This window comes from Garra rufa, chromosome 10 (assembly GCF_049309525.1).
Source record: "Garra rufa chromosome 10, GarRuf1.0, whole genome shotgun sequence".
Taxonomy (NCBI): domain Eukaryota; kingdom Metazoa; phylum Chordata; class Actinopteri; order Cypriniformes; family Cyprinidae; genus Garra; species Garra rufa.
In genome coordinates, this window is record NC_133370.1 from 8,929,034 (window position 1) to 8,942,395 (window position 13,362).

The 13,362-nt window shown below is 35.2% G+C and overlaps 1 protein-coding gene across 1 annotated transcript in view; it reads right to left on the reverse strand.

Annotated features, from left to right (window-relative positions):
- LOC141343911 (semaphorin-6B-like) overlaps positions 1 to 13,362 on the reverse strand; it is a 46,261-nt gene that overhangs the window by 10,990 nt on the left and 21,909 nt on the right. Inside the window, exons 6-9 of the mRNA XM_073848585.1 lie at positions 11,465 to 11,596; positions 9,283 to 9,432; positions 7,728 to 7,907; positions 868 to 1,008 (exon numbers count right to left, since the gene is read on the reverse strand). Of these exons, the coding sequence (XP_073704686.1) occupies positions 868 to 1,008; positions 7,728 to 7,907; positions 9,283 to 9,432; positions 11,465 to 11,596 (603 nt within the window). The remainder of the gene's footprint in view (positions 1 to 867; positions 1,009 to 7,727; positions 7,908 to 9,282; positions 9,433 to 11,464; positions 11,597 to 13,362) is intronic.

The window sequence follows — 13,362 nt, forward strand, 5'->3', positions numbered from 1 at the left end:
ACAACAAAATACCATTTCAGTCTTCAAAATGACACATTCCTACCCTAAACGGCCACGGGAACCAGATGAGTCCTCCCCAATTTGACTTTGTTGCAATATGGAACTCTTGCATTATTATTGACATTTTATTTTATTATTTTAATACTGTAAGGTTGCTTTGACACAACTTGTATTGTAAAAAGCGCTGTATAAATAATCTTGAAAAATCTTGACATGTGACTCAGTGTGTAACTTATAAAATCACTGGAGCATGTTTTATAAGAAAATACTATTTTGTTAGTCTTTCCAGCTCAGTTTCATATTAAATTCAATGTGTTACTTGCTGTTTATTTGTCATTTTTTTGTGAAATCGACTAGCTATTTCAATTTTTTTCAAATTTCTGAGTAAACAAGTAAATCCAACAGATTTTTTTTCAGTGTACCACCCATGGCAATGTGGGCTGCTGGTGCAAGAGTCATTTGAGCGGCACATGGTGCTGCAGACGAACAAAGTGGATTGGAAAGACTTGAATTGGTGCAGATGGTACGACTGCGCTGTACCGCATCCCGCAAGACGCAAGAGAACGTCAGCAGACTCAATCAAAGCCTCTACCATTAATCACGGCTGAATTACACCAGAGTTTTACTGCTTCACAGGAAGAGACCGTTCCAAATGTGCCGTACGGGAGACGGGCCAAAAGGAGTGAGTGTGTGTGTGTGTGTCTGAAGGAAATTGTAAAAGCTGGGTCACAGTAATTTCAAAGCCGCTGATGAAGCAGTGTGCGTTTGGGTGGCACAATTTACTTTAAGATGGAAAACGAGAATGTGTGTGAATGAGATTGTGTTTAATCAGTGTACACTGCAAGGGATGTGTGTGTGTGTTCTTACTTCATGCATCTGGAGTGCAGTTGGCAGCGTGCGACAGGCACTCTCACCACGCACGAGTGGAAGGCCAGCAGGAGTGTGTGACTGGGTTTGTCCAGGGTGAGAGAGAGAGGCTGCCTCGCCTGCACAGAGTCATCGCCGCACCTACACACACACAGACACAGATTGAAGTCATCAATACAACCCCTCGTGCACTTTTACAACTAAACATTTCCTAGAACACGGATACACATACTCATTAAAACCCAACTTTACATCAACGTCTCCATGAGTCATGAACACATTAACGTACAGTGTGACCACCCGCACTCAGCAGCGGGGCGGAGACATTATAACTCATTTCACATGCAGAGAGGTGAGCCAATCACTACACAGGTTATTTACATATAGAACTTACATACTGTGACCCTGGACCACAAAACCATTTATGCCAAAAATCACTAGGATATTTAGTAAAGATCATGTTCCATGAAGATATTTTGCAAATTTCCTACCGTAAATATATTAAAACGTAATTTTTGATATGCATTGCTAAGAGCTTCATTTAGACAACTTAATGTCCAAAGGTAATTTTCTCAACATTTAGATTTTTTGCATCCTCAGATTCTAGATTTTCAAATAGTTGTATCTTGGTCAAATACTGTTCTATCATAACAAACCATACATCAATGGAGAAATGGTCCACGTGTGTCATTTATTTATAGTCTTAAAGATAATGCAGCAAATAGGGGTCAGAATTAAAAATGAATGAGCAAAGCATTTCCAAGAAAGGGAAAGAAGTAAATAATAAAAAATAAAATAAAATAAAATACATTTCAAACATCCACTCAAACTAAAGAGGTGCATTACTGAAAATTCAGCCTTTTATACACTTAATTGTGATATTTTGATGAAAGAACATTAACAATTCTTATTTAAATCTTTAAAAGTGTATAAAGCTGTACTGTATATAATTAAGAACTATTTTGTATATAATTTTACTAGATTTTTACATAATACTTTTTTATTAATATTTACTTCAAACACAGTTGAGGTCAAAAGTTTATATACACCTTGCAGAATCTGCAAAATGTTCATTATTTTATCAAAATAAAAGGGATCATACAAAATGCATGTTATTTTTTATTTAGTACTGACCAGAATTAAGATGTTTCATATAAAAGACGTTTAGTCCACAAGAGAAAATAATAGTTGAATTTATAAAAAATAATCCTTATTCAAAAGTTTACATACACTTGATTCTTACTACTGTGTTGTTAACTGAATGATCCACAGCTGTGTTTTTTTTATTGATAGTTGTTCATGACTCTTTTGATTTCATTTTCAGGTCTTTTAAATTCTTAGGTTTTTCAGCATTTTTGTGTAATTGAACCCTTTCCAACAATGACTGTATGATTTTGAGATCCATCTTTTTACACTGAGGATAACTAAGGGAATAATATGCAACTATTACAGAAGGTTCAATTGCTCACTGATACTTCTGAAGGAAAAATCATGCATTAAGAGCAATTTGAATTTGAAGATCAGGATAAATGTAATTTATTTTGTCTTCTGGGAAACATGTAAGTATATTCTGTAGCTTCTGAAGGGCAGTACTAAATGGAAAAGAAATTATATTTAGAAAAAAAAATAAAAACGTACACATCTTTATTCTGTTCAAAAGTTTTCACCCCCAGCTCTTAATGCATCGTGTTTCCTTCTGAAACATCAGTAAGCGTTTGAACCTTCTGTAATAGTTGCATATGAGTCCCTCAGTTGTCCTCAGTGTTAAAAGATGGATCTCAAAATCATACAGTCATTGTTGGAAAGGGTTCAAACACACAAAAATGCTGAAAAACCAAAGAATTTGTGGGACCTGAAAGATTTTTCTGAAGAGTGTTCAGGACAAACAAGGGACTCATAAACAACTGTCACTAAACAAAAAAAACACAGCTGTGGATCATTCAGGTAACAACACAGTATTAAGAATTAAGTGTATATAAACTTTTAAAAAGGGTCAATTTAATAAATTCCAACTATTATTTTCTCTTGTGAACTATACGTAAATGTCTTTTATGTTAAATATCTTACTCAGGTCAGTACTAAATGAAAAAAATGCATTTTGTATTGCATACTTGTAATTTAAAATGTTTTTAAAATTAGTCTCTTATGCTCACCAAGGCTGCATTAATATTCTGGCAACAGTAATATTCTGAAATATTATTTCAATAATAAAAAAAAAAACTGTTTTCTATTTGAATACACTTTAAAATGTAATTTATTCCTGTGATGGCTGCCAATTTTCAGCATCATTACTCCAGTCTTCAGTGTCACGATCTTTCAGAAATCATTCTAACATGCTGTTTTTCTGCTCAAGAAACATTATGTTTTGATTATTATCAGTTTTGATAATGTTTGATGATCAGAACAGCATTTATTTGAAACAGAATTTCTGTGTAACAATGTAAATGGCTTTACTGTGACTTTAAATTAATTGAATGTATCCTTGCTTAAAAAAAGTATAAGAGCGAACTAACTATACATTTGAATGGTAAATTTAGGAACAAAGACTTAATTTTTCCATAATGAAAATTCCACTTTCTGTCATTTAAACTTAATGTAAACAAATTTCTATGTGAACTGAAACTAGCAAATTCTTAAACTTAAAAATTTGTTCAACCTTGCTCTTGAACCAATTTACTCACTCTCTATTTCTCTCCAAAAACCTCTTTTCCTGTTTCTACTGTCTGTGACTATAAAAAAGTGGCAAACAGCCCAAAAAAATACACACTAAAAGAGATTCAGTCAGAGTTGGTCTGTTTCCAACACACATTAACTGTCGAGCTGCTAATAAGGCATTAAATTACTGCAACATCTCTGATTAAATTACAACACCGGCATCTCAGAGAAACTCACCAACAGTAGGTCTACAGATATCAGACATGTAATCTAAACACTGATAAATAGCTGGAAGACAAACGAGACGTATTACAGGAAGTTGTGTGTTTTGGATGTCATCCAGAGAACACCTGAGGCAAGACAGAAGGTCAAGCAGACACACTGATCTCTTTGTTTCAGGCGTGTGTGTGTGTGTGTGTGTTTCTTAGCGAGTGCTACGTCCTGCTGAGAACCTTATCTCAACGGCCACACAACTTGCCTTCATCTCCCAGCATGCATCTCTCTGAACCTTACTGTTCTTTCTCCAGACAGGTATTGCCTTTCATCTTCAAAACCCCAGCCATGTTTTCATCCGTCAGAGCGCCACACACACACACACACACACACACACACACACACACACACACACACACACACACACACACAGTAATCAGAAACCCTGTTGAATCATTTTGCCTCCTTTTGCTTTTGAGGACATTTTCAGAGACGCTGCATGTTTGTTTGTGGATAAAAAGCGTGGATTTATTTCTTCAATTGCATTTGATACTAAATATCCTTTACTCTTTGACAGCGCTAAAGTTTTTAATACAGGGCTAAACGTCAACAACAGTAAACAACTGCGGGGAACTGCTTGATAAAAAAAGGATTTTTGGAAATAAATTAAGTCTGGAAACAGATTAAAGGATGCTAAGGACCAAAACAACATGATCTCTGCTTCTGACTTTTCAAAGGTTTACTTTGTGCCTGAATCCTGCAACAAGCTGCCTTATCAGGAAGGCAGGAAGTCATCAAAGCATGTCTGAATCCAATGACTGCATAACATACTGTCTACTAAGATCCTTTCATCTTTTTGGAGGTAGCATAGATATATCTCTCTTGGGTGATTCTTGAGGCAACTGCGACTTTTTATCTCACAATTCTTTTTTTTCTCACAATTGCGAGTTTACATCTCGCAATTTTGACTTTTTTTTTTCTCAGAATTGTGAAATATAAACTCACAATTGCAAGTTAAAAGTCAGAATTGCAAGATATAAACTCACAATTCTGAGAAATGAAGTTGGAATTCCAAGATATAGACATAAACTCGGGATATAAACTCGCAATTTACTTTTTTCCTAATTTTAACATGCAATTGTGAGTATATCAAGCAATTCTGAGAAAAATGATCAGAATTGCAAGATAAAAAGTCACATTACTTTTTTTTTGTTAAATGGCTGTCAACCCTGGAATTAAGACTTACATATGTATATACTTATACATGTACACTGTATGACTTAATATAACATAAATTAATATTTAATAGAAAATCCATGAAAGTTTTACATTATTTAAAAAAATCCACATTGTTATATACATGTTTTGGACTATGGGGTAAAACGGTTGCACTCAGTGAGCTACTGGCACTAAGCTATGCTATTTTTACCACAACACAACTCAGAAAATCCCCACCTCGGAAAATAAAATACCGATACAATGACCTCAGCTACTGAAAGAGCTTACAGGAGATGATGGATATAACCGTAGACTTAAACCAAATGCTAAACAATCGATTTTTCCCACAAGGAGTCTAAACGCCCGGATATAGAGTGAAAACAGCGCTGAGAAACTGCTTTAGTGGCTGTGGCGTCATGACAAGAGTCGGCGTGTTTACATCGTTTGTAAGATCTTTCATTAGCTGTGGTCTACTAAAAGAAAAGCATTGAGGACTTACATTCCTTCTCTTGTTGCCATTTGACTGAAAATTACAACCAAAAGCCACAAAATGTGGCATCGTATTGTATAATCGAAATAATGCCTCGAGTCAGGGGGGGAGCGGGAGGGGATACACCGTTCTACAGTATTTTGAAAGTGATTGCAGTACCAGTTTTGGCCACAATCCCACATACGGTTCCTTTAAATGAACCATGCAACGTGATTTACTAACATTTGCGCATGTCAAATTACTGGTATTTTCGCCATTATTTATCGCCCAAAAAAGCATGTCTTAAAGCAGGCAATAATTTTTCTCTTCCATTTTAACGAATTGCACTCTAATGCTAATTTGCCCTGTTTAGTAAATATGGCCCTTAATATTTAGCAAAATTATCAAATTATTCAACTACTGGATGAGAACTGAACTGAGCTGATGATGACATCATTGTTTTCTCCATGGCTGCTTTACAGCTGAACTGATCTTATTTTGAAATGTATGATCTTTACTAGGGCCGGGACTTTAACGCGTTAATTTAGATTAATTAATTACACAAAATAACGCGTTAATTTTTTTTAACGCATTTTAATCGCACTTAATTTTGCACCGCGGAACGTTTCTCATTGGATGAGTTTCAGCGGCGGACCGATTATACTGGAGCACCAACTAGCGTTTAGACAAAGGAATGCGCATATCACCCCAGCACATCGAGCCTCATGTATCACCTCAATGCTTTTACAGAAGGTCTTCCTACCTATAGGGTACCTGAATTTCTGAAATGAAGGCTAGTATATTTCTAAATATCCCAGTGTTTCCCCAACCATTATCTTAGGGGGGCGCGTTTACAATGTCTCCTCCAAGAAAACACGGACTGGATCGCGGACTCCATTCATAAAAAACGAATTTACTATAGCGCGGAATGCCACGTAAATTCGTCGATTTTTGGATTGATAAATCAAAAGTTGGTCTGTCACTTAATTCAAATCGCGATATGGACTAGTGTCTGTGAAAACTGAAATGCAAAAAGACCGTTTTAATATGAATCCTGCATGTACCGTTTGCCTCTGTATGTAGAATGGCAGAGACGCGTTTTTTTACACTGCACGCGTGATGCTCACGTTAATTTTTGGCATTTGCATCTCACATGAACAGATAGACTCAATCTCCAAAGCTACTGTCAGTGTCACTTTTACAGTTTCATTTGAGAAAACTAGCATCATATCATACTTTACACACAGAAACTTCACGGCAACCTGTCAAAATAAAAGTACGGTTTAACATGAAACAGAACAATATTCCTATTTAAATAATTGACAAAAAACAATATATATGATAAAAAATAAATATAACAACAAGATTAACCACTTAATTGTAGAAAAAAATACTATGATTATTATTATTTATTGATTTTAACAGCAAACCTCTGTTTGTTTGCCAAAAATGAAAAAGGTTTATTTTTCATTTGATTAAAAATAAATAAATGTTTATGCTTTCATTTGATTATGAGAAAAAATTAAAACACAAGAATTTATAAAAAAAAAATAAAAAATAGCAAAAGATTGTAAAGCCCTATTGTTCAAAATGTTAAAATAGAGAGTTTTGGATTTATTTTTTCACTGAAATAAATGTTTTTGTTATGGGAAACGCTGTATCCTATTGCTACAGTTAATGGCAATATTCCACTGGTCTGTTGGACTTGAAATAAACAATATTTTGTTGCTTCAGTTTATGTATTCAGTCATTATTCAATGGTGTACTAAAAATCCATATGAAAAAACTTACTTCTCACTGTTCTCAGGTCAAATATTTATATGCGATTAAAATGCGATTAATTTCGATTAATTAATTACAAAGCCTCTAATTAATTAGATTAATTTTTTTAATCGAGTCCCGGCCCTAATCTTTACACATTATTGAACAGAACTGAATCAACAACGAACACTACTGTTTTTGTCCTTTTAGACCTGCTTTACAGCAGAATTGATCTTGTTTTAATCTTTAAAACATTTTTTCCCATTTATATCAGTAAAGCTGCTTTGAAACAATCTGTTGTACAGTATGTAAAGCGCTATGCAAATAAAGGCGACTTGACCTGACTTTATCAAGCAAATAATACATTAACAAACCCCTCTGCAGAAACACTGTAAAGTTTGGTGTATATACGTGCTAATGAAGTGGAGGTTTTGTGAAAACAGCCTTTAAGAGTGTATTGTAATTGAAATCGATTTACACATGCAAATAGAAAATGTAATTTAATGTCTTGCCTCAAACTGGTTTCAAACAAAAAATCATTCACCTTTCTGGGTTGTAGCCCTCCAGTTCTTCCAGAAAGGTATTGGTGTTAGAGTATGGGTTCTCTGGGCTGGGCGTGATGAGGAACTTGAGAACAGTTCCCCTGGTGGATCCGAGGAACACCACGGTCCGGTTGCGGTGTGGGCCTGCCTCAGTGTCCACCACCATAGTGTTCAACTGGTACCTTAAAAGTGAGGGAAAAAATATGCATAAGCTTATTGCTTTTATAAAACAGCTGCAACATCAATGTGATGAAAAACAATAAAAGACTAATTTTCAGGCCAGAATATATTTCATCATACTAACTGAAGCATGTACGTTTACAGCAGCCAAATAAAATAGTGGTTTAAAATCAACACGAAACTGAATTTTCAAGCCATTTTGCAAGCATAATGTGATATACTTTCAAGAGAAACAGAATATTGAATAAGAAAAAAAAAAACATAACCTTGTATATTTTCCTATCCACATGGCCTAGTTACAATTCTGAAGAATAACACAGTCGTTTCAGAGCTAAATCAAGTTATTACAATTTGAATACACTTTGCAAAGACATATTTTCTTTAGAACAGCATTCGCTGATGAATCGTGCACTGGAACATTAGGAAGGCAAATAGGCTTCATTTTGATTTGTTAAATTCAGCTGATGGTCACAGTTTGTCATTTATTTTACAATAGCTTCGAACATAAATCAGATTTTAGTGCTGCCATTATCTGTTTTAAACCGTTCTTGGTGTATTATTCCTAATGCAGCTTAAGAAATAATTAAAAAGGGATGTGAGAGATAAGATTTGTAAATACGCTCTCTGTTGAGACTTGAGAAGATTAGGTGTAAAAAGGCTTATTTGGATTAAAGTCAGCAAACACAGAGGAGTTTCACCAGTGTCTCTGAAGGCTCACACCAACTTTTACTTTGTGTGTACTTTGTTGTAATCGTGAAAAACCTGAGCTGACTATTTCTTCAAGTCATTGAAGAAAAAAAGTAATTCACTAACGTTTATTTAAAATAAACATTCAGGCAAAATGGTCTGTTATTGAACATGAATCAAACGTACACTAGAGGACCACTCTCCTTTGTGTCAATTTACCTCGAGTTATCCTGAAGAAACCCAGTGGCCATTTCAATCAAATTTTTAAAAGCGAGATGATTTATAGCTATATTTTTCCTCCCTGCAGAGAAGCTTTGCTTCGAGTCTGAAGGCCTCAGGCAATTTACTCTCTGCTGAAGCACTTCTGGAGTTCAGATTTATATTTTAACTAAGGGTTTTTTCCCCCACTAACCTTGAGAGACACTGTAGGAACGCTCTTAATAGGAATACTCACAGAATGATGCCCCTTGGGTGTAGGTGCTGCTAACATTAGCCATACCACAGCAGACTTCGGGCTTTGATTCCTGATATCTCAGCCAATTTCAGGTTAAGCAACATGGCTTTTAGCAGGCCTTGAGAATTACATTTCACCTTTTCAACTCTCAGCCACACACTTCATATAACAAGCATCTTGTGGTTTATTGATATTTTTTCCAGAACACCTGTGTTGAGTAGGTGTACACTTCTTACCGGACCATAGTCTTGACTATCCAGGGTTTGTGTCCAAGCAAAGGAACCGCTTCGTCCATCAGAGGATGGGTTTTGATGAAATTCAGCACTTCATCTGGAAGGGTGTTGGAGGAGCTGAATCTTGAACCCTGGACAGCACAGCCTCCAGGCCTAGAAAAGTAAAAGAATGTTTAACTAAAGCACATTTCAATCTATGATCCAAAAGAAGGCAGCCAGCTATGTAGCAGTCGATCGGTAGAATAATAAAACGATGGATGGACTGATAGATGAATAGATCAGTAGAATGATAGAATGATAGAATGATGGATGGGTGGATGGATGGATGGATAATAGAACGATTGAAAGAACAATGGATGGATTGATGGATAGATCAGTAGAACGATAGACAGATGTATGGATGATAGAATGATAGAACAATGCATGGATGGATGGATAGATCAGAAGAATGATAGAACGATAGATGGATGAATGATAGAACGATAGAACGATGGATGATAAAATGATAGAAGGATGGATGATATAGAGATGGATGGTAAAATGATAGATAGAATGATGGATGATGGATGAATTAGTAGTAAGAGAACAATAGATGGATAGATGATAAAATGATAGAACGATGGATGATGGATGGATGGATGATAAAATTATAGATAGAACAATGGATGATGGATGGATGATAAAACGACAGAATGATGAATGATAGATGGATGGATCAGTTGTATGACAGAATGATGGATGGATGGATCAGTAGAAAGACAGAACAATGGATGGATGGATCAGTAGAAAGATAGAATGATGGATGGATGGGTTGAATGATAAAATGATTGATAGGATGATGGATGGATGGATGATAAAATGATAGATAGAACGATGGAAGATGGATGGATGATGGATGGATGGATGATAAAACGATGGATGATGGATGGATAGATGGATCAGTAGAATGACAGAACAATTGATGGATGGATAGATGGATGGATCAGTAGAAGGATAGAAAGGTAGAATGATGGATGGATGGATGATAACAAGATAGTTAGAACAATGGAGGATGAATGGATGGATGGATGATAAAACTATATAAAGATGGATGAATCACTAGTTTTGACAGAATGATGGATGGATGGATGGATCAGTAGAAAGCTAGAACAATGAATGGATGCATGGATCAGTAAAAAGATGGATGTATGGGTAGAATGATAAAATTGGTGATTGATGGATGGACGATAAAACGATAGAATGATAGATGGATCAGTATGACAGAACAATGGATCATGAATGGATGATAGAACGATGGATGGATCAGTAGAATAATAGAAGGATGGATGATGAATGGTATATGGGTAGAATGATAAAATGATGGATGGATAGATAGATGGATGGATGGATGGAATGATGGATGAGTAGAAAGAGAAAATGATGGATGGAAGGAAGGATGGATGAATGGGTAGAATAATAAATGATGGATGGATGGATGGATTGATGGATGATGGATGGATGGATCAGTATAATGATGGATGCGTAGAATGATAAAACGATGGATGGGTGGATGGATGGGTAGAATGAAAGAACAATAGATGGATGGATAAATGGGTAGAATGATAGATGGATGAATGGATCAGTAGAATGATAAAATGATGGACAGATGATAGAACGATGGATGGATGGATAGATGGACAGATGGGTAGAATGATAGATGGATGGATAGATCAGTAGAATGATAGAATGATGAATGGATGGGTAGAATGACAGAATGATGGATGGATAGATCAGTAGAATGATAGAATGATGAATGGATGGGTAGAATGACAGAATGATGGATGGATAGATCAGTAGAATGATAGAACAGTGGATGGATGGATGATAGAATGATGCTGGATGGATTGATGGGTAGAATGATAAAATGATAGATGGATGGGTAGAATGACAGAACAATGGATGGGTGGATGGATGATAGAACGATAGTCAGAATGATGGTTTGATGGATAGATTGGTAGACTAATAGAAAGATGGATGGGTGTATTCATAGAACAATGGATGAATGGTAGCATGATAAACAATGGATGAATGGATGGATGATAGAACAATACATAGAATGATGTATGGATGGATAGATCAGTAGACTGATAGAAAGATAGATGGATAGATCGTAGATTGGTAGATGGATGTTTAGATAGATAGATACCTGGGTTTTGGTACCAGTTCATCAGGTACAGGTGTCCATATGGATTCTGGCGATTTCTGCTCCTTGAATCTGCCCTCAAACACACGTGCCAGCTGCTGCATGTCAAACGCACACACCGCCGAGCCGGGGATGCTGGGTAGACACAGAGTGGCAAGAGGGTCAAGACACATCACTGATCCATTCCACACCTCAAACACACTCACAGTCTGACGCATTTTCACAAAGTTCACACACGCTGTTACCCTAAGCCAAAGTGACATGTCACAACAAGACTATTCGTTTTTTCTGGAGCTGACAGACTAATCGACCAATCTGCCTCTGCTGCATCTCATTAGAGAGCATCTCCACAGCCACTCACTTCAGACTGATCAAAACTCAAGAGCATATTCAAGTGATGCAAATTCAATTGACTCAACAAAGCTCACCATATTTAAATGCAGCTATTGTATAGCACACAGGCTGTATTATACATATACATATACAGTACCACACACACATAGTGCTTTTTGGTCACTATGTGCTTTCAATGTATGAGAAAAATATGAAAAACATCTTCTGTGTTTCATGAAAGAAAGAAATACCTCTTTGGAAAGCCATGAGAATAAATAAATGATGACAGTTTTATTTTTTGGGTAAATTCTTCTTTTAAAAGCTATAAACTGAGAAAAAAGAACAGAATATTATAGCTTGATGCACATGAAACAAAAAGGAAATCATAGATCAGTCAGACACAGAAGGAAAATGTAAAATTAACTGCCAGGATGGGCAAGTGTAGAGCCTGATGGTGTGTGTGTGTGTGTGTGTGTGTGTGTGTGTGTGAGTTCTGGTCTGCAGGTGTTCACCATGTGTTCCAGGGCAGCTTGTCTCTCTCTCTCCTCCACTTCCAAACGGTGGGAGGTCAGATGGACTGTTGAGGAAACTTGGAACCTCTTATCTGTCCAGATTTCAGCTTTCAGCCACAATAAGACAACAAATCTTATCAAAGGCTTGTTGTGAACTCAATAGTATTCAGCCTTATGGAAAATATGGATGTGTGCACACAAAAATTAATACTTATACACTACAATTCTAAAGTTTAGGGTGAGTAAGAGATTAATTTTATTCAGCGAGGATAAATTAAACTGATCAAAAGTGACAGTAAAGACAATTGTAAAAAATAAAATGCAATTTTTATGCAACTTTTTTTATTCATCAGATAATCCTGAAAAAACTGTCAGTTTCCACAAAAATATCAAGTAGCACAGTTTCAACATAACTAGGATAAGCATATCAGAATGATTTCTGAAGAAACATATGACACTGAAGACTGGAATAATATGGCTGAAAATTCTGCTTTGCATCACAGGAATAAATTACATTTTATAAAATATATTGAAATATGAACATTATTTTTAAATTGTAATACTATTTCTCAATATTACTGCTTAAATCAATTTTGCCTAAATAACTGCAGTCTAAACTACAACAAAATAATCTTACCAATCTTTGTATTATTAGTTTTAAGTTTATTTATACACTATTATAGTATTTATTACTTTGTTGAAACAGCTTTTTTCATATTTTTGTTAGACTTTTCTTAGATTTTTATATAATTGTTCATTTCAGTTTTAGTAAATTTACTAATGTTTATCAGTTTCTAATTTAAGATATTTTAAGTTTAAGTTTAATATCTAATATTTAGGATATTTTATTTCAGCTTTATTACCAAAATTAATTTCCAAACCTTTTAAACTCCAAAAATTTTGAACGGTAGTGCAAATAAAAAAAATGTAAATTGTATTTTAAATAAAATTATGTAAACATAAAATTATATAAAAATAAGCAAAATCATCTAGATTTTAGATATTAGATCAGATTCTATACATTTTAAAAGACAGTAATCATTGTTATTTTTTTAT